Below are 23,531 nucleotides of genomic sequence, written 5' to 3'. Positions count from 1 at the left end.
GAGCTGGCTGAAGTTCAGGAAGTAGTGGAGCTGGGCATAAGGCCTATTAAAGGGAAAGCACACTTTTGATGGATAAAATAGCCTAAATAGGGTTTCACAAAAAAGCGCCCAAAATGCACAGAATTTGCGTGTTTTAACAAGAACTGGAGTAGGCTATGTCAGAAAAGAAAACGAAGACTAATATTTATAGAAAATGTACCCATTTAAACTTGTTTTATTATTCAGTTTGTACAAGTGATTGCAATAGGCCTGTGTGTGAGTGCTTTGAGAAATATCTTTATACTGCAAGGCTATTTATTTTTTATTTATATATAATTTTATTGCCATTCCCTGTTTTCATACAGACGTTTAGTTTGCTAAATACATTTATAAAAAATTATTGGATATTGAATGTGAAAAGGAAATTGTTCTTCTATAACACTGCACTTTAGATGTTTGAATTACCCACACCTGGAGTAATTTATATAGTTCTATTTTATAGCGTTTATCTGTTCAAAAAAATATGTACTATGCAAATTGTTAAATGTTCTATTACAGAAAAGATATAAAATAAATATTTGTGTGTGCTGTAAAGTGGTTAGAAAAAATTAAATCGGAATCGGCTAAAATCGGTATCGGCAGGTCAAACTTAATGAAAAATCGGAAATCGGAATCGGCCCAGAAAATTGTAATCGGTGCATCTCTACATATTATTCTTTCTTTTGCAATGATGGACATGTGTAACGTGATAATTATTTGCCCATGCAACACTAGCATGTCAACCAAAATTGTCAAATTGGGTTTAAAAACATTTGAAACCGTGCTTCAAGAAGTCAAAAAAATGCTCTTGTAGATTCGTATCAGCTGCCGGCAAAGTCGACAGAGCTGAGAAATGGACAGACCTAGCAAGCGATGTGGTGTCGACACCAACTCACCAGCTTGGTTCGGTTGTCAGTGGTGTGACGTCCTTATTTCAGTTCAGGTATTTAGTGAGCAGAGTCAATGGCTGCCATAAGTTTCCTTAAGTTCAACGGTTTGAATTGTTACATTTTATTTTGAAGATTTTCTGAGAAGATTTGTATTGAGGTTAATACTATTAAAGATATTAGATGAAACATTGCTTGAGATGTCTGGTTTTTAGTAGAAAAAAGTACCGGTACACACATTTAAAATCAGCGCGCGCGCGTGTGTGTGTGTGTAAAACTGCCACTGGAGGAAAATAAATAAATAAATAAAATAAAAAAAAATCCCTACCGACCCATGACCTCAACTGACAACCAACCGGAACCAAACTTTTTTTTTTTTTAGGCCTTATTCAATCTCATATTCAATCCCACTACTGGAACTGTGTTCTAGGAATAGGCTAAATGTGATATTGATATGAGGGTAGGGGCAGGCATAGATTCAGAGGCATAAGGTACTGTAAGTATTACATTCAACAATGCAACAATAATAAAACAATGCATTGACATTTACTTTTTACTTTTGATACTTAAGTACTTTTAAAAACGAGTACTTCTGTACTTTTACTTAAGTAAGAATCAGTCTTTACAACTTTTACTTGTAACGGAGTAATATTTGACCAGTAGTATCTGTACTTTCACTCAAGTAAGGAAGTTGTGTACTTTGTCCACCTCTGCTTGTGGGACACTGACAGTTAACAGTTAACAATAAAATAATAACATTTATTGGTTAAAATCAATAACATGCATTTAGAAAATAGATAGGGTGACTTTTTAATGTTGACTTTAATATACATTCAGTTCCTTATCTGGCTAACAGCAACTTTGTATTCTCTCTCGCTATAGTTTCTGGATGATACTGACACCTGGTGGACATAGTATGAGTTTGCAGACACACTCAAACAGAACCAGGAAAAAGAAACAGAAACTAATCTGTTGTGGAGTTGTTGTATGTGTGTTTTTATTGGTGTACATGCAGTGAAATAGCTGAAGCCAGTGTTTCAGTGGAGCAGTTCAGTTCCAGTGTGTCTAGATTTAGTGAAAGATCCACTGGTCATTCCTTGTGGACACATGTTACATATGTATGAGCTGTATTACAGACTGCTGGGATCAAGAGGATCAGAAGAGAGTCTACAGCTGCCCTCAATGCAAACAGACCTTCTGTACAAGACCTAGTTTAGCTAAAAACACCATGCTGGCTGAAGTGATGGAGAAACTGAAGAAAATCTAACAAAGCTGCTGTTCCTGGAGATGTGGAGTGTGACATATGTACTGGAAGAAAACACAAAGCCATCAAGTCCGATCTGAAATCTTTCTGCCAAACTCATTTTGAGCATCAAGAGGAGTTTAGCTCAGGAGAACGACACAAAGTGACTTGCATTAACATTTTTAAATGAAACAAGCAACTTTTTAAATGATGATTTTGTGAAAGTTTTACGTAATATGTTTGCTGTTTTTTATTTCCTATACAGAAACACTTGAAGGAGACACAGGAAAATCCAACAGAGAATCCAGCAGAGACAGAAAGATCTTCAGCAGCTGAGAGAGGCTGTGGATTCTCATGAGGTGATTTTGGAGAATTCAATTTGGAGTCTCTTCCAGTGCTGGAGCTCTTTCAGTATCACTGAATCCCACCGTGGCTCACAGACTGTGTGATTGGGATGTGTGTCCTATAACAGCGCTCTGCACAGTGAGAGGATCTTTACTGAACTGATCTGCTCCATTGAGAGAAGCCGCTCTGAGGTGACACAGCGGATCAGAGATCAGGAAAAGACTGCAGCTGGAGATTGATGATCTGAAGAGAAGAAACACTGAGCTGGAGCAGCTTTCACATCTCGATCACATCTATTTCCTCCAGGTAAAAGCTGGAATACATTACACGACTGTTATAATCTGAATTTATTTTGAAACAAGGTATCATACACTTGCAGACTTCCTAAAAGCTTAAAGAAAAAAAGTACTAAATGACTGAGGATCACACACTAACAGACTTGTTGTTCCGAACCAAGTTGTTAAGAAAAAACATGACAAATGAAAACAAGTCATTCTGCCGATATAAATGTTGCACTTAAAAAATATACTTCAGTTTCATTAAGTACACTTAAGTAAAGTTCAAATATATTTTTAAGTAGGCCTATACTTATGTAGTTAGTATACTAATGTCAATGTATTAGTAGTATACTTGTAAGTGTAATTGATAATACTTTATTTGTCCCTCTTGAGGGAAATTAGTTTGAGCGATACAGATAAGCTGCATAACAAGACTGCATCAGTAACAATTACATACTTGTGTCCTTTACACTAGTTTAACAATCATGTGGCCAAATAGAAAATGTGGTGGCCAATAATTAATTCATACTTTAATACAGCATGATAAAAAGCCATAAAAAAATCCAGTAGATTTCTGAAAATGCAACTTAATGTCTGTCTAGTCTGTCTATATATCTACATGTTTCTGTGCTTGTGTGTGGATTACAGGCCTATATGTGAATCTGCTTGTATTTGTGGTTATGTAAAATAATTAAATGCATAACCAAATAGAATGAAAAAAAAAAAAAAAAACTTTTTTCTTCAAACTATAGGCGAAGAGCTTTCGCAGTTCAGCAACACACAACATAATTTGGGTTCTGCCTGTATTTTTAAAGAATGTTTAGGTAGAAACAAAACTATGCAGAAAGGGGTAATCTAGAAATGCAACATTCCAGACTCCAACTTTCAAAGACTCCATATTAGAATAATGTTGACATATCAAGTGAATATTATCCCAAAGTGCTGGTAGATATCAAGCCAATCTTTAAAAATAAATACAATTTTATAACTGCTGATTCCAATGTTTTTTTCTCCATCAGAATCCAAACACAGTGCACACAAACCTCTGTCTATCTGAAGGGAACAGAGTGGTGACTTTCACTTGCACACTCCAGCAGTATCCCAATCATCCAGACAGATTTGACAGATGTTTTCAGGTGTTGTGTAAAGAGTGTGTACAGACACTGTTACTGGGAGGTTGAGTGGGGTGATATCAGTGTCATGAGAGCATCGTCCAGAAAGGGAACTGAAGAGCAGTGTGTATTTGGAGGAAGAGCAATACAAACAACAGGAATTATCATTAAATCCAGTTTCTCATTCTGACACAATAACAAAAAGACTGAACACCCTGTACCCTCCAGATCCTGTAGAATAGGAGTGCATGTTGATCACACTGCAGAAACTCTGTCCTTCTACAGCATCTCTGACACACTGAGTCCAGACCACATTCACTCAATCTCTGTATCCTGGGTTTGTCATTAATCATTAGCAAAACTGAGTTAATGGATCTTATATTTTGTATGTAGATTATAGAAAGTTTACATATTGTACTGTTATATGCGAACTCTGAGCTGTATGATAAATCAGAACATATTTACATTTATTATATGTTTATTAACAGGAAGATGTTATGGGGTCTATTTTCTAATTATTGAAACAAAACTTCAGTCACTGACAATAACATGTATTATGCTCTGTATTAACAGTAAATATTTTTTTTTATTGGATTAATTTAATAATGATTGTAAAATTTCTAAGCTTCTCTTTGGCTGTGGATCTCATTCTATAATCGAAAGTCCCAACGGAGTCCCAAACACAAAGTGTGACAAAGATACATCAAACAATACTGGCAAAAAGAAAATGCTCTTAGATGCAGAAGGGGTTTGTACATTTATAGAATCTTTTGGGCAGGGATTTGACAAGATACCGTTGTTCGAAGGAGATCATTTGATACAGATGTGCTATCATTACACACAAAAAGGACCTTTGATGGGGTGAAATGATCTTTGGAACATTATGTAAATCTGCATTTTAGGAAGTATTTTGTTCATCTAAAAGATGATCCAGAAAAATGAGATGCGCCTGAGCTAACTTCAAGTGTCTAAATACTTGCCAATGTGATATCTGATTTTTGCTTTGTTATTATGTGGTATGGGGGATTGATGCAATAATGTAGAAAAAAAAAATGAAGGGGGGTATGAATTCTTTAATATATTGACAGATGCCTATTGAATAAAAATGGAGTAAAGCCACCTTACTATTTGAGTCTTAATAAAGTCATGAATTTTTACAGAACATACTGAAATTTATTGATTAATGAAAAGTATGTCTCTGTTTAAGACACCAAATGAGAAAATAGTGAATAATCAAAAAGTTATACAAATGTACAAACTTATTTTAAAAAAAGACATCACATTTCTAACAAACTGGAAAAGACAGTAAGAATAAACTCGCCATTACTTAGAGAAACATTTGTGTTTCAATATTTACATAGTATTTCGTATGTTCAGAGATCTTGTTTGTGTTGCAATAGGGCCCTACAGCAGCCCCTGTCGTTTCAGATCCTCATAAGTCTTCTTGTTGACCACATTTCCGCTGGAGTCTTCATATTCCTCCTGCAAGGCAATAAACAAATCATTAATTTATACAAAACTGCAGTCATTTGAAAACTTCATTAATCTTTCAACCTCCAAAAAATGTAAAACATTTTTTCAAATAATAAAATAAAAATCACAAAGCAAAAGCAGAATGTAGCTTAAAACCTGATGCTTGAGCCAGAGCAGAAGTGTACAGGTAAAAGTGGCTCCATTGATCATAACGTCTGATTGTACTTCAGAACAACTCACCTCTGTGTCGGGCTGCCATCGCTCCAGTGCTTTCTGTGACTTCAGCTTTGACCAGACTATTTCAGAAAGAAAAAAAAGTACAAGGTTCCTTGTGTCAACCCTATCACCATCATATTTTTCCTTCATTAAAATGTGTACTTCATAAAAAGATCATCCTTCAAACTTTTTTTTTTTTTACAATAGCTAGGACCAGTTTGAGTAACTTGTGAGCACAACAGCAGGCTTTGTGAGCTAAACTATGGATCATTTATCAGTGCTTTTGCACAAAAGGTATTCAATGAACTACTGCTTGAAAAATTACATAAATTTTATTCTAACTTAGACACAACCACCACCAAAACTCTGTACCTACATGCCAATTTGAATGTTTAAATACACTTTCAACTAAAGTTCAAAACCTAACATAATACAAAAGAATTCAACAATTTGCTCAATTCTACAGTAATACAAAAGGGGAAACTTTTTACAAATAATTTTGTACTGTAATGTAAACTTTGACCAAGTAACATACGGCAGTGAACTATAAAGAGTAGACAGCTTTCATTCTTGTTTGTAAAGAAATTTGACAAAAGAATACATTGTATAATGCTGCCCGCTGTAAGTGTTTTTTCGGTCTGTGTTTTATGAGTGACAAAGTGTGTTTACTGCGTGAAACCTTTGTCAGTGTTATGGAAAAATTTGTTGATTTGAGACATGTATGGAGTGTTTTGGTAGTTTTAGTGAGTTTTGAATGTGAAGTGCGGTGCCAAGTTTAAAGTTGGTAGGAGAACTGTGTGAAGTGTTTTAAAAAAGTGACTTGAGAAATGTGTCCTAGTGTTTGTTAAAAAAAAAAAAAAAAAAAAAACTGTACAGTTGTCAACTGTAACAGTTACACCTTAACACAGCTGGAGATAGAAATTTCTTTTTTTATCATTATTAACACTACAACATATTGTACACTCCATTAAGAACAGATCTTTTAAGAATTAGTGTACTCACGGGATACTGCATCCTCAATCTGGGTGACATTGGCAAAGTGGGCTGTATTAGGAATACCCAAGCAGCGCATGCCATGTGCATGACGCCATTCCTGAAATGGAGAAAACAGATTTCACTTTGCTATCATTCACAAACTTAGTCTCACACTATTATTATTACTACTACAATTATTACACAAGACCGCCTGCATTCTCTATCTTATATCAAATTATAATAGCACATATTCTCTCCCAAATATTGTAAAAGTACAGTTACATTATTTGTTAATTTGCGACTTTACATTTATATAGTTTTCTATGTAGTCATAGAAATCACTAACTAAAATGAGATCCTGCTCTATAAATACATCCACAGGTATAGAGCAATTTTTCTTGGAAACTTACTGCAAAGTGTCTTTGGAAGGCTTTGGGTCCTCTGTACGTGTAATTCCCACAGATCTCACAGTTGTAATTGATGTTCAGACCGTGCAGCTTGTACAGCCAGTATGGAATTGGCTGAAGAGAGCAGACAAAAGGCAAGGTTAAGGCCCAGCCTAAATGATCACTACAGTCTCATTACCTTTTGGACAGACTGACTACAACCAGACTACAACAAAACCAAGCATACCTTTCCATCCCAGCCGAGTGGAAGGTTTTTGGGGTTGTATATGATCTCATTATCTTCATCTTCACTCTCACTTTCACTGGGCTGCTCTTCATCCTCCTCGTCTCGCTCCTCTCCTGTGCGCGCCTGCTTCCTCTGAACATTCTCATGGGTCAGTTGCCTTTGTTCCTACAACAAAATACAATGAGTTTTGAGTTGTCACTCCAGAGAATTCCCAGCAAGTCCATAATAGATGTCACCTTGCCAAAACCACGCGGTAACCAGAGCAGAACACTAGCATATGCATACTGAAGTTAATAATAATAATAATAATAATTTTAAAAAAGATCTGCATTAAGTACTGTATCCCACAATTCATTGTACTTGCATTTTCCATTTCCAATGTGACAAATAAACAGAAATCATTAACATTTATCACTAAAAATGTCTGACAACAATTTTCTTTTTTAGAGATGATGCCTAATGCCAAATTAAAGACACACATATACATACATATAGTTTTACATACATACATGCGTGTGTGTATAATATCTATATCTATCTCTATATCAGAGCATGAGCGAACTGCAAATATTTCGGAGAGCGCTTTTCTGAAGATGCCGCTCACTCAACCCAGAATGCCCTTTGTGATTTGCTGGTTCGAGAATCTGTGAAATAACCCATAGATCTAAGCTTATGGAGTTCAAATATTGTTTTACTAAAGTTGTTTATTTATACCACCTAATACAATATAGCCTATTGCATAAAGCCACAAATATCTTTACTATCTATAGACATACTGTAATTTATTAGACATTAAATAGACATTTATTCTAGAAATTCATTAAAAACAGAAAGACGTATTGTTTAGGCCTTACTCAAAGGCCGTGGAAACATGGCAGTGGGTTTGTTTCTTACACGCTTCAATTCATTCCTCACCCGACCGTTCTTCTTGGTTTACTTATTTATTAAATCCAGGAAATTGATTGAAATTAAGATACGATTTATACAAAATGCAATTCACGTGAAAGAAAAGCTTCCTAAAAAAACAACACTTAATGAAGCAGTCAAAATCATGTCTGACCCACTCCATGTCTCCCGACATATTTTGCATCTTTTGATGTAGCCTTTTACTCAGTCTGTTTTTAAATTTTGATTTAAATGTTGATTATGAAAAGTGAGTATTATAATATTTAAACATAAATATGAAACTAAATAAGTTTTCTTTAATGGCTACAACACGTAAAGTACAGTACAGAGAAATTACGTGTCGGAGTGGAATTTGAGCGAACGTCATTTTACCAATGAGCGATTTAAGAGTGGAGCGATTGAGTGGAGCTGCGCTGGAATAAATTATAGTAAAAATCGGTGTTGCAGAGTATATGAAACGGTGTCACCAGTTGGCGATAAAAATAAGTATGAATTCTTACAATGCAAAAATTGTGAAAACATGAAAAAACATGAACGATGCTCGGGACAGTTGACAGGGCAGTGTTGCATCCCAATTTAAATATTCAAGCTCAAGAAGACATGAAAGGGAAATCAATTCGTTACTCGCTGTGTGGGAAGTTTTCGGTGTGCTAACATTCTAAGCAGGCGCCTAGAAATCCGCGTCTCAGACAGTGTACAAATAGTGAAATGAGCTCTCTTTCACATCTTCTTATGCTTGAACAGACATTTAATAAGGATTAATCTATGTGTTGTGGCTGGAAAAAAATATATAGATTTATGAATAACTGAATTACTTTTGCAACTTTAATAAGGATTAATCTATGTTTTGTGGCTGGTAAAAAAAATATATATTTATGGCCTGTACATTTTCTTAAGTCATTGGCAGGTGTGGCAAAAAGATTTTAGGCCCTGTAAATATATATGCAAGTATATTTATATATAGATATAAATATACTGTGTATTTTAATATGCATTATAAGCACACTAGCGTTCCATTTTCAAGCAATCCATTTGTTCTTTTGCAAATTAAATATTGCTAAAATGTAGTACATGTGAAATTAGAGGAGACTAAACACAAAACTACTAAAATGAAAGCAGGCAGATTTATTTACCCCCAAGATCTCCACATATTCATAAATCTGAGCTTCAAGAAAACCAATTTCCTTGTTGCGCTCCGAGTCTCTGCAGAAACAAAACAAAAAATCAAAGTTACATTTAACGGGCAAATAATATATACAAAGTAGGGCTGAATCCAAGTAAGAACACAAATATTTAGTAAATAAGTCCCTTGTTTAATGAACAGGGATGGGCTTACTTCTTTGGTCCCTTGGCTTTTGGGTTTTTGGCAAACAGTGAGGGGTCTAATGACTCCAGAGATTTGCCCTTAGTGCTGAACAGACGCTGTGCCCTCTCTTCTAGTGTACTACAAAGAAAACTTAAAAAGTAAATAAATCGAACACACTCTCTACCAGACATTACATTCAGATTGAAGAATCAGGGACTGTCAGTCCTATGAATCTTTTATTTAAATCCAGTTAAAAGTGAAACTAGAATTAAATAGAGTGCTACATGAGCAGGACTTTGTCTCTCTACTCACCCTCCACATTTGAGGCCTAAAGCCATTAGAGCAGACTTCAATCTGTCCAGACCCAGAGACGCCAGCTCCTACAAGAAGAAAACAACAGTTCTGATATTTCAATAGAATTATTATGTGTGTGAGACAACATAAATGAAAACATTAACAACTAGAAAACAGGAGGGAAACAAGTAAAAAAAATAATGATGATGATGTTTATAACAGACAAGACTAGAGAAACTGACCTCCCAGGAAGAGAAAGCAGAAAGATCCAGATGGGCTCCTGCGTGGGTCAGAGCACTACTCGTCTCTTTCTGCAACATACACATTGACAGAAAAACATCCTAATTAGTTCCCCATGCACTCATTTAATAAAGGACAGCAGAACAACTTTCATTAAATTCATAATGAGGCACCTGCTGCTGCATAAACTGGTAATTTACCCCAGGATTAGGGCGGTATATGGTATGAAGATATGGAATATGCCACATGACAGTAGTAATACAGTTGTGGTATATCCATAGCTCCACAACAACAAAGCAGAAAAATAAAGACTATTCAGAAAAGTACTGTTGTAGATGATAGGCATCTGACTATCAATACAATACTTCTTTGATAACTTCCAATGGAACCATCAAATGTTATCATTTTAGCAGTGATGAATATTAACTTCAATAAATGGCCACTTATGTTTGGAAAACATGCAGACACTGCTGAAACACATGTAATAAGATATGTAGAGCTCATTACTGTTGTCGCTTAAACACAAACCCACCGGCCAGCCTGGGAACATTCCATTCTCCCACTTCTTCTCAAACTCGACCAAGATCTTTCCATAGAGGTCATTCTGATCCAGGAGAGGCTTGACGCGATCCGTGTATTCCTGCAGGTACTCCAACAACATCTCCAGATACCTGCAAGAGCAGAGACATCTCACTGCTTTTGAAACAGCACCAACGTCTACGGTAACATCCTAAGCTGTAAAATTATATAAACAAATACATGTTTTTGACAAAAACAAGTTCTATAAAATGATAAACCTCACATTTCAGCCTTATAAACGATCATATTATATAATATATATATATATATATATATATTAGGCTTGTTGCGATAGTCGGTGTTACCGGTGATACACGGTGTTTAACCCACCTACCGGTCATAGCACTTGACCACCGTCACCGTCCCCATCGTGTTGAAGTTTTAGCCTATAGTAATAAAGCACTTAATTCAGTTAGTGACTATGTGCCTTCTTAATTTAGCGTAAGCGGAACGAGCGCCGCAGTAAAGCAGCAGGTGTCCGATTTCATTTATCATTTGAGGAGAGTGAGGCGAGCTAACTGGCAAAGGATGGCGGAAGATCTGGTTTCAAAGAGAAATGCAAACGTGAGTTTAATTTTTATATTAGCTTTTTTTTTTTGCACTTAAGTGTCCAGTGATTATTCGGGTAGGCTACCTTATTTAACGAAGTTTTTGATGTTCGTTCGTTTCATATTCGATGGTTGTGCGGTGTTTTTTTTTTTGTTTTTTTTTTAGCTGAAAAAGGCAGGCACTTTATTTAACGAATAGTGATTTTTTATATATAATTTCTTGTTTGATACTTGCACGATGTGTGCAGTGGTTCGTTTTGTTAATAAATGCACTTTAAAGGTGTTTCATAAGTGCTTTTGTTTAGTTTTTACATGGTGTGTTAAGTTATTATTCATTTTGCAATAAAGATGTGTGTAATACAAGCGAGTGTCTTATTGTTTTGTGTATTTTTATTAAGAATAAAATAAATTAACCCATGATTAATTCAAACAAATGCTACTGAATTGCCGCTAATTAAAGTGAAAGTAAATTGAGACGTTTGCACGTGCGCATTTTCGGCCACCCGAAATCCTCGACACGCAACCCCGGTGACACCGGGATTACCGGTTTTTTTACACGTCGATTAACCGGTGGAAAAAATCCGTCACCGCAACATCCCTAATATATATATATATATATATATATATATATATATATATATATATATATATATATATATATATATATATATATATATATATATTAGGGGTGGAGCCGAACCCGAATACGGTATTCGGAAAGGCACAAATAATGTGTTTTTTACGAATACTTATTTCGAACAAATACTTTTAAAAATATTTGTATTCGGGAACAAGAAAAACTTTATATCAAAAAGCTGCGTTTCCTCATGAGACATGGCGACCGGCGGTGCTGCTGATGTGGTGGCTGAAATATTTTGGATTAGGCTAATGTCACGTTGTCATAAGGGGTAGTTCACATAGCGTGTTTTTTGCGCGTGCAGATTTCAAATGTAGGCGAGCGGCAAGCGCGCTTATAATAGAAGCGAGCGGCGCGCTGCATAGCAACGACAGACGCCACAGGAGGGCAAGCGCTTGTGGAAAGGAGAAAACGGTGCGAACTGCGCTCTTCATGATGACGAGGAAGTATCAGCAAAGAATTAATTGATTTCTAGCCCTTGCATTAGCTTTAGATATATTTATGGAGATGAGAAATGAAATAAAAAGCCGTCATTAATATCAGTCCGTCAGAAAAGCAGTTCTAGGCTTATTCTTGGCTGGATAACTCTTAGCAGGTTTAAAAAGCTCTTTTAAAATTAAATATGAATGCAGTTTTGGATTAAATAAAAGTACAGTCAAGTCAAATAAAACATGTTTTATCTCCTGTTTGGTAACACTACAATAAGATACCATTCATTAACGTTACTTAATGCGTTATCTAACATCAACACATTGAGTGAACAATATATTTTTACAACATTAATTAATGTTTGTGAATGTTATTTAATACAAATACTTGATTGGTCATGTTTGTTCACTTCATTCATTGTGCATTAATTAATGTTAACATAAATAATGTTAACTTTTGATTTTAAAAATGTATTTTTAAATTAACCCCAAGGAGAATAATTGCGACAGTATATAGCCTAACTATTGTTTATTGTTAGGTCATTTTATCTAATGTTATCTAACAAATGGAATATTATTGTAAAGTGTTTTTAATACTACAGTTTCCATCTTTGTAACCGTGATATACGCTTTAATATATGTAAATTTAATCTAAATTAAGCTTTGGTACCGAAATTGTTACCGAGAACCGTGGATTTTCACAGGTATTGGTACCAAATACTGAAATTTTGGTACTGTGACAACACTAGTAGCTCTGTTAGCTCGGTAATTTAGACAATAGGCTGTTGACAGAGTAACGTTAACATATGTAATGGCTGTTATGTTATTTTCTTTTCAATGACGTTCCTTGTTACATGTTCATTGCTGGATTTATGGAAAAACATCAACCAATATTGCATATCCATAATTATTATAATGGATATAATTAAAGAATAATTACACTATAACATAAATTAGAAGTGTAACGCAAAAAAACTGGATTTTTACACCTATTTTGAATTTTACTCGAATACAAATACAAATACAAATACTTTTCCCCCCTCAACAAATACAAATACAGATACAAATACCGGCTGCTTTGCACACCCCTAAAATATATATATATATATATATATATATATATATATATATATATATATATATATATATATAAATAGAACATGTTTTTAATACTTTAACTATGAGGGAGAAACAAATAACTAAACTTGGGTAAGATATTTATATTTATCTGGGCATCACTTTTGGCGACTACTGTAAATAATAATATATATTTGGTCAGAACAAAAATTGCAAAACGACTGATTAAAATACAAATTCACTCTTTGAGTGTAGGTGGCACTTATGGAAAACCAAAAATACATTCATATAACCCCAAAAACCTATGAATATGACTAAAACATTTTTTTTTATTAGTATTAAAACAAAAAAAAAACTCACCCCCTTAAGTATACACAAAAAAAAAAAAAATCACTAAATAGACACATTTAAAAACACTAAACTGATGATAAAATAAATAACTAGAGAACTGGCTGCCTAAAATCAGCTTGAAAATACTACCTCATGAAATACACTGATATTTCATCTGTGATTGGTCAATCGTGGAAATCTATTCTAATTGGATGATAACTTCTGGCAAGGTTAGAGAGAGGAGAATTCTAGAGCAAGAGTATATATGCATGCCACCCCTCAGTGTGCTGCGGCCCTAGGCGGCTGCCGATATTGCCTATGACAGGATCCGACACTGTCGGCTAGCACACGCAAATCATTATCACATTCTAAAATTCTACAATGACTAATTAATCACCCAGACCCTGATCCTGAGAGGCAACCTGCGAAAAGTGGCGATATGCAAGAAAAGGTGAAGGTATGCTAAAGATTAAAATATAGAAGTGCGAGAACCAGGGATAAGCATTTACTGAGTCTCTCTGAGACACCACCGTTATCACGTGTAAATGAACACAGTGCTGTGTTTCATTCTGAAATATTTTGATCATCTCTTAACTTGATTTTTATTTCGATCAGTTGTTTGGTCCTGTTTATGGTATCTTTCACCTACTTCTTATATTCAGCATTCTTCCTATCTTTAGAGATGTCAAAGAGCTGATCGAATGTTGACAGATAAGTGACATACTCCAGTTTCTAGAAAAGATCAATAGACAAAGGCATTAGAATCTTTTATTCAATTATTTGAAGGCAGGCAATTCAAATAAGCCAGTAAATCAAACAGTACCTCTACTCCTTTAAGATTAGTGTACTTTAAGTAGCAGTCATGGAGATCCAGGTAACGCCCATAACCTTCTTCATCAGTGAACTCCACCAGATCTGTGATCAGCAAGAAGACTGTTAAGACCCGTTTACACCAAGAACAGTAACTATAACTACATTAGTGTCCACACCAAAGGATATAATTTTCAGTTTATTTTAAGTGAGCACTGCAGTTATGTCGTCTTGCACTTTAAATGCTCAAGCTCTTTAAAGGGGGGGTACAATGGTGTTTCATGTATTCAGAGTTGTTTACAGTGTTAAAGAGATGGATTCTCATGCTAAACATGGGCAAAGTTTAAAAAAAAATATTTTGGACGAATAACGGAGAATTTCTGTGCCGAAAATCTTACTTCCGGGTTGGTACAAGTTTCGGCTGTTTTTTTTCGATCGTGGATCTAATGACGTAGACGAGAGTGGAACTCCTTATATGAGCATTTCTCTCGGAAAAGCTCGCCCGCGCACACGTCGATCAGAGGAGAGCGAGACCGCGCACATCAACGCGCTTCAACAGGACATCATCGGCAGCCAGCGCTGCATAGGATTTGTTCAAGAATGTCTCCAAAAAAGTGTGTTTTTGGATGTGAGGGAAAGCTTACCGTGTTCAGCTTTCCAAAGAACACAGTGTTACAGGAACAGTGGATGCAGTTTGTTTTTCCGGGGCAGCAACGGAGTGTAGGAAGTGCGGTTGTGTGTTCTGGTCATTTCAGTGACGAATGTTTTATTAACAAGGCCCAGGTCGACGCTGGATTTGCAAATCGTTTGCTATTAAAACGTGGAGCGGTCCCAGTGATAAAAGACCCCAGTCATGTAAGTACAACTGGATCAGATTTCTGTCTTTTGCTGGAAATCAAGCACTACCGCTAGACTCTATAGCTCCGCCTCCAGGACCTCGGCTTTTTCCGGAGAGAATCGGAAAGCTGTTTTTTCTTTCATAAATATAATAAAACTAAACATTTTTTGGAGATATTAAAGATGCACTACTACTCTATAGGTACTCAAGATTAACATGAGATTAGGTGAAACTGTGCATGTTATGTACCCTTTAATGTCGGGTGGATTTTTATTGGCTGCCAATGATTTATAATTTATCAACCAAAAAAAAAGTTCTGAAAGTGATTCCATCTTTCTCATTCCTTTGTGCTGTTATTGTTGTAACTGTGGAGTGGGACTTCTCTTCTTTTAATGATTAGACCATACAAACTAAATCAAACTACAAAATCTAAAAATAACAATACTTATATAATATTTAGGGTTAATTCCTAATCACTGTAGATATTATAATGTTCTATAACATGCAATCACATAAGTGATGATTGCTTTAGCAAACACCACTTACAGTACTCAAGACTTACTTTGTGCCTCCTCACTAGGGTTGTCTTTGGCTTTCATGAGCTCTTCAAACTCCACTGACATGGGCACACAGATCTGGAAATGACAAAAACAAGTAGAGTGTATATTTTGCAAAATCATACAAATCAGAACAGAGTGAGAGTGAAAGACAGCAAATTCAGGTCTACCTCATTAGGGTGTTTTCTGTGGAATTCCTTGATCTGTTTGAGTCGGTTGTAGAATTCAGCAAACTCATTTGGACCTGATATTGCATTTAGCTCATCCTTCCTCATTCTGAAGAACAGACACACAACACAGCCATGTGATCAAAGAAAATAAGGCAAGATATATTTCTGAACAGATTAAAATGTCCTCGAGAATGTTTTACCCATCTTTGTCTTCATACAAGTCTCTGAGGTTTGCGCTCACTTCCATGTACCTCTGCGTGTATTAAATAACACAAACATATCAGGTAAGTTATATGACTTTAAAATGTTTCCATGACTGTGACATTGAGAATTATTTGTAGGAAACCAAAGAATGTAGGCTAATGGCACAAAAGAACAGATGAATCTTACATCCAGCATAGCTCTCACTCGATGATCAGAGTTGATCTGGTCTCTCAGCTGTTGAACAGAAAAAGGAACATTTATCCAGTGACTACAACCAATCAGATATTAGAACTTATAATAATTATATAATGCTTGTGAAGATGGCAGAAATTACAAAAACATACAACGGTGTGATAGTTTCCAAATGAAACAAATAGTTTCAAGGAATCATATCAGGAAAACATGATGTTCTTTTTTTTTTTTTTGCTTGCTTACATGGGGTGACGGCACCATGGTACATTAATGGTATGTATCCAATGGTAATACTATATTTAATTGTGAAGTTCAAGTTCTGTTTGTAAATGTTGAAACATTTGAAGGTACTTCAAAATACCATGGTAGTATTGTAAAAAAAAAAAAAAAAAAAAACGGAACAGTAGTAAAAGCAGATTACGTTTCATGCATTAGCATAATTTAAACTCATTCACAGATCTTTAAGATTACCGTGTTTTTTTTCGTCAGCATCTCCTTCGTTTTTGCGTCCATAAGTCTCTCTTTCTCCTCATGGTATCGACGCTGTTGCTCTAAAATCGTTTCCATTGTGATTTATTAAATTAAAAGTACCTGGTTTATTCAATTGTTGTTTAGTTTAGCCTGCGTACGCGCGTGCAACGTACAAAAGGAAATCGATCCCGAGCTTATTTCAGTCGGCCGGAAACATGAATGAGAGAATAAAGGTTCCGACATCACACCAACACTGAATGACACAATATTGGAATTAGTATTGGAAGACGATATATATATATATATATATATATATATATATATATATATATATATATATATATATATATATATATATATATATATATATTATTTTTATTTTATTTTTACTTGATATCAAATATAATAATAGCATTTAATACAACTTTTCTGAGAATGTCATTTGAGAGACACATTACCATTCTAGATAATTAAAAACAAACAACATTTAGAATATTTCAACACATCACAACGGCCATTATTCCGCTGTAATTCAAAAACGATTCACTCTAGGGCTGTTTGATCTTTCAATCATTGTTTATTCTTAAGAAAAAAAGGATGGCAACGTAAATTATTTTAATAAATCGTGTAATATAAAACACCCTATGATTTATAGAGTCAACGACAAAATATATTTACACTTACTTACCAATCAAAATAGGTCTATATTATAATCAAATTAATTGATTCTACTACATTTCCGAAAAGACGACTTTTCTGACTAACCAACAGAGAACCATGCCCCTCCTGGAAATGTTCTGGGAACCAAATGCTAACGTTGCCAAAACGTTCAGGGAACTAAAAGGCATTTTGCAGACTGTCATTTAAAATGTATATCAGTTAATTCACAAAGCTCAGAGTTAATATATGGCCGCTTGTGTTTTCGGTACACTCATTTGGCCAGCAGAGGTCCTCCGCGTTTGTGTTTTCCCCCAGTGGGAATACAAGCCTGTACCTGAATGGGATTTAGGTGTATTATGTTTAAATAAATCTACACTACACTAACATCCTAAGTCCACACATCATTCCATACACTTGAATTGCTGTTGATGTCTATTTAAATGCAGTAAAGTGAGACAGGCAAACTTGTTTTGAAAAGGAAGTATGACATATTTTTTAAGCTACTCCTCAATTTTGGCACATTTCAATTCTTGAGAAAGATATACGAGATAAGCTCCAAGCCTGCAATAATCAGTTGGATAGTCATAAAATCTACTGACCGACTCAAACTCAGCATATATTATGTAGCCTATATGCATCATTATTCTGAAGATAGATGTTCTGTACCAACCCAATATTGTTACCAATTCTGACACAGTTATCTCCTTTTTGAAACTTTTAGACAAAAATTAGGGAGATATATTTCTTTATATGTCTCACTTCTCCTTTATCAAACGGCAAAATAGGACCATCACATTGCTCTTTTCGCACATATAGCTTTTGGAAGGGTCGATCTTAGAACTACCACTATTTCAGATATCCTGCATACAATCTGTGCAACAGGAGAGGTCGTCTGACCAATCTTTTTAACTGCCCTAAATAATTCTCGAATGGAAATCTAGAAGTGTTGTCAAGTGGACCATGGAATTTCCCATCATCAGCTAAGTGAACAAGGCTATGCACATTATAGAGCACATATTCTTTCCCAGCTAACAAAAATAAGTTGTCAGAAAGTTTTGCTAACATTCCCATTAGGGTAGGAAAACGTTATTTCTGAATGTTTTTTAAACGTTGGAAACGTCCAGTTTTTTTAATGTATTAAGAAAGTTTTTTCTTGGTTAATGTAAACGTTAAAGGAACATTCCATTCACTCATTTTGAAAATGTTATTAAAACGTTATTTCTGAATGTTTTTTAAACATTGAAAACGTCCAGTTTTTTTTTATGTCTTAAGAACGTTTTTTTCTTGGTTAATGTGAACGAATATAGCCAAAAATCTTATGTTCATGTTGATGATTAGTTACTTGCTATAGTTAGTCAGGGGCAACTGGTTTTAGGGCAGTGGTCCAGGGCCCACTAACTAGGGGGCTTCAGCAAACTTCCAAATGGGCCTCATGATGAATAAAAATCATTTAAAATAAGATGATAGAGGCATTAAAGTAAGCCAAAACAACTAAGAATAAAGATATTTCTTATTTTAATTCACTGACTCCTTCAACAAAGGTTTTTTTTTTCATGTTAATCATGTAAATTAATAAATCTTAAAACTTCATGGGAATTTTTATAAAGAATTTAACTTTTAGTTATGACAGGCTCTAAAATATTGTAAGAATGTATAAAAAGCCCAAGACTAGTTGCTTACTGAAGCTAAGCAGGGTTGAGCCTGGTCAGTACCTGGATGGGAGACCTGGGAAAACACCTGGGAAGAGGTGTGAGTGAGGCCAGCAGGGGGCGCTAACCACTGAGGTCCTGACTCTCTGTGGTCACAAAAAATCCCTGGATGTCTTTCGAAAGTGTAACCCTGGCATCCTGGCCAAATTTGCCCATTGGCCTCTGTCCATCATGGCCTCCTAATCATCCACACACACACTATATACTACTACAATACATATATACATATATATATATATATATACTAATTGGCTTCATCACTCTTTCTCATCTCCATCAATAAGCTGGTGTATGGTGGGCGTTCTGGTGCAATATGGCTGCCATCGCATCATCCAGGTGGATGCTGCACATTGATGGTGGTTGAGGAGAGTCCCCCTTCTATGAAAAGTGCTGGATAAAAATGTAATGAATTATTATTATAACCCAGAATGTTATTTTCAACTCTCAGGGCCTCAGTGTGAAAGAACTGCAGAAAGCTCTGCTCTAGCTTGGTCATTAGAACAGCAAAATAAAATAAACATTATATGCAATCTTCAACACAACAGGCCCTTTTATCTGACAGTGTTAAACCAGAGGGCATTCTCATTATTCACACCGACCACTCTCAAACCTATTTTAGGCTACCATACAGAAATAAACACCAAGTCCCCTTGATTATCACAATGATCTGTTATTGACAATATAACCACCTTCTTTCAGAGACATCATAAGCAGCAGACCTCTGCCAAAGGATACAGCATTATTAGCGCATGGAAAACTCTCAGACCTATACCTGCAGTTTGGAGGGGGATCAAGGGATACCTCTGTCAGCTCCTTCTGAATCCTGGAAAACAAGAGCGAAGTTTCAATACACTCATTACATTCACCCATGCTGCCTTGCCATGCTCAGAAAACAAAATCAATCATCTCCTGCACTGCATTTAATAATGAACAACACCATTGATTCCCGTAAGTTTTCACAAACTCAAGATGACTAGAAAAATACAAAAGGTCAGAATAACACTAGAGCAAACATTTGACTTTTTATCATCTTATTAACATTAGTGTCATTGATTACTGCCCTAATTCTTGCATGCAAACAGGATACATGTGGGAACAGTATAAAGAGTAGAAATGACATTTGTAGCTGCTGATTTGCTATATGATAAAACATGTCTGTGTCGCAGGGGTGTCTAAAGCCCTTTTCGGACAGGACTAGTTTTTTAAATACCGATTTGGACGGGGATAACATCTCCATGTTTATTACAGAGGTGAGAGTGTGTGTTTTCTAGATGTGGGTGTTACAAAATGTATCACGTATGACGTATATGTCTTTTAATTATTTTATTATTTATTGATTATAATTTTAATTTATTATAAAAACCCTTCACATGAGTTTAAAGTGGCTTTTTATAATAAACGTGCATAGTGAGCAGAGAAATCTAGATCAAGTATCTTTTTCTTACAGCTACAGGTCTGGATTTCAAAGTAACAGGATTGTTAAGTACCAAAACCTGTTGACACATTTGTCCAGAGTGTTTACATTTTTCCAGAGTATAAAGTTTCTAAGTGAATTAAATATTTGAATTACAAAAATAACAGAAAAAACTTCACATTTTACTGTGTAGTACACAAAATTTTGTACGAGTCTCTGGGTAGTACACAGTCCAAACAATGGAACCATAAAGAGGAAAAATTACATTTTCTAAACCAAAAACACAACCCCACCACAAGGGAAAAAAGAACACAAACTCAAACATACAACTAGACAAGTCAAATCTAACAAGACATGTGAAAAACAACACATTAGGACGCAGCTTTCCGATTAAGAAGCACCCACTGTATTAAAAAATTGTAACATTAATATATAGAGCCAAATCGCAGAAACTGCTAAGATACCCATTTTAATATCAGTGCCAGGTCAGAGAAAGATACTTGATCTAGATTTGTTACTATAAAACAAGTGACATGCTAACTTTGTTTCAAGGAAATTCAAGGCATTACTGAAAGGAAATGTGTCTGTACTTAATTAAGTGTGCTTGCTGAAAGCAGCACACTTATTGTTCTTCTTAAGTTTTATTATTCTTATTGTTATTATTATTATTATTATTATTATTATTATTATTAAGTGTGCTTGCTGAAAGCAGCACACTTATTGTTCTTCTTATGTTCTTCTTCTTCTTATTATTATTATTATTCCCGGGAGATAAATTTTGGCCAGCTCCTGCGCCTAGGCCCTTTGAGACAGACACCGTTCCAACTTTAAAATGTCCAGTCAGTACCGGTGTAAGTTGCTCACGAAGATGACATCACAAGTCCATGTCGTTCGTCCGCCATATTGGATTGAACAGAAAGCGAAACTAAATTTTCACAGGTCACAAATTTGGTCCGAACTTCACGAAACTGGATGTACATGATCCTTGGACCAAGCCTCACAAAAGCTACTAGAAGGATTTTTGATTTTCGGAAGTGTTTGCCCGTCACAGTCAAACGAAATCGGCGGCGTAGTCGCCAAACAGGAAGTCGTCCATATCTCAGGAACTCTGTCACGTATCGAAACCAAACTTTGTACATGAACTCGGGACTCCAATGTGAGGATGCACAAGATCTGATTTTTTTTTTTTGCTTTTTTTAATTTCAGGCTAATTGACAAACCCATTTACCTATGTCTATGCAAAAGAGTTTCACCTCACACTTTTAATGTTAATGCATTTAGACAGTAGGTGGCACTGTTGTATTACATTTCACAGAGCTGCCAAGTCAGTGAATAGACTGCATTCGTTTTTACTAGGTTTGTCTTAATAAATGCAGGGCCTGAATTTCGTTTTTTAAACTGGGAGGGAATTCCACCGCTTACATGGGTCACATGGGGGGGATCTAAAGATTATGGGGGGGGGGGGAAATAATCTTTTGATGCATCGGTCTAATTTGATCATCTTCATTTATTAATATCTACAGATTTGTATTCATGAATTGTGCATTTCCAGTTCTCAAAACAGTTAATAACAAAACAAAAAACAACTTTAAACAAAATACATCATGCTCTTCTTCGCTAACCGAACAATTCATTGTCTTTGGCTGTTTGTGTGCGCGGGAAATATGCTGCGCATAACAATAGAAAACAAGGAGAAACGCGCAATCACATGCTCAAACAATCAACAACGTCACTCTAGAAGTGTAAATACAAGTGGAAAGCGCGGGCGCGCCGCTGTCTCCTTTCCACAAGCGCTTGCTCTCCCGTGGCGTCTGTCGTTGCTATGCAACCATGAACTGCGCTCTCCATGATGACAAGGAAGTATCAGCAAAAGATTAATTGATTTCTAGCCCTTGCATTAGCTTTACTACTAGATATATTTATGGAGATGAAAAATAATAAGGCACCCTGTACAGCTATGATCAGCTGTTCGGCCGAGCATTCAATGTTGTTATGCTGCAAGCTGATCAGTTGGTTCGTTGCTGCCGCGCTCTATCACTCGCACACCATAAAGAGCCAATTGTTTTTTAATGTTTCAATTTCGTGATTAAAATGACATAATTTGGAAGCGGATAATTTCTTCACAAACAGCTCATTATGACTCAATGTTAGAATGCTGCACACTCGATAGTGTGAATAAGATCAGCGCAACGCAGACCACTGCATTGACACCGTAAAACATATGATCTGTCTACGGCCAGGGCTCAGCGGAAGACAGAGAATGCCGGTCCAGCGCTGATTGAGGAATTAAATTAGAAAATAAAAGACAATTTGACATCTTTTTTCTCGCATCTGTGAATTTTTTTTTTTATCATTTGCTCTGAGATGAATTGCGGAATTTCTCGCACTATAAAAGCTAACCTTGCGGGAATGGTTTAAATTATGCGCAATCCCCACATTCCCGCACCAAAATTCAAGCCCTGAAATGGCAGCGGGTTGCGATTGCATCGCGTTTTTCATTTAATTACAATATGAGGACTGACGGTAGGCTATAAAAATCAGCGTTTCTGTGTAGGTGATGACAACCATCTTGACAGCAGCAATCAAAGCATCGCTAATTACGGTAGACCTTAATTTGAGATAATAAATTTGTTCCTAATCAAAGGGAACACTCAACCACAGAACAGCTGAAACACTCCCACTCTCTGCTGTATATTCATATCCAAATATTTCAAAACCAACAACCAAGCCACATAAACAATGCCATTGGCACTAGTCTACATTGCAGACATGTCTCTTAATGCACATAACTTTTCACCTTTTTGCACAATCTTGAATAAAGAACTATTGTTGAAATTCTCAGATCAAGCAAACTTCAACGCACCCTTATCCACTACCTGACCCGAGCAAGCACACTTAGCAGTTCCTCCGGAAATGCATTTTTCTAGTTCATGTAAATATTTTACAATGAATTAATTACAAAAATACAAACTTCAATGTAC

General features: G+C 35.7%; 1 protein-coding gene and 1 long non-coding RNA gene across 2 annotated transcripts; one reads left to right on the top strand and one right to left on the bottom strand.

The window, feature by feature from the left end:
• Positions 1 to 1,865: 1,865 nt before the first annotated feature.
• On the top strand, positions 1,866 to 5,001 carry LOC308696911. Its single transcript, XR_014030878.1, has 4 exons — positions 1,866 to 2,311; positions 2,414 to 2,507; positions 2,621 to 2,799; positions 3,791 to 5,001. It is a non-coding gene; the product is annotated as an uncharacterized lncRNA (long non-coding RNA).
• On the bottom strand, positions 4,450 to 17,043 carry sf3a3 (splicing factor 3a, subunit 3). The gene is made up of 17 exons (XM_081375843.1): positions 16,768 to 17,043; positions 16,291 to 16,338; positions 16,101 to 16,153; positions 15,901 to 16,006; positions 15,736 to 15,808; positions 14,349 to 14,440; positions 14,175 to 14,257; positions 10,459 to 10,597; positions 9,929 to 9,997; positions 9,705 to 9,772; positions 9,423 to 9,530; positions 9,220 to 9,289; positions 7,181 to 7,345; positions 6,958 to 7,068; positions 6,575 to 6,665; positions 5,597 to 5,652; positions 4,450 to 5,365 (listed from the first exon to the last, which is right to left on the bottom strand). Exons 1-17 carry the CDS (start codon positions 16,861 to 16,863, stop codon positions 5,288 to 5,290), a joined length of 1,506 nt encoding a protein of 501 aa, XP_081231969.1. The 5' UTR covers positions 16,864 to 17,043; the 3' UTR covers positions 4,450 to 5,287.
• Positions 17,044 to 23,531: the final 6,488 nt, after the last annotated feature.

The sequence above is a fragment of the Scardinius erythrophthalmus genome (genome assembly GCF_964197995.2).
Source record: "Scardinius erythrophthalmus genome assembly, chromosome: 10".
NCBI classification, from domain to species: domain Eukaryota; kingdom Metazoa; phylum Chordata; class Actinopteri; order Cypriniformes; family Leuciscidae; genus Scardinius; species Scardinius erythrophthalmus.
The sequence above is the reverse complement of the archived record's forward strand: the minus strand, read 5'-3'. Positions and strand labels throughout refer to the sequence as shown.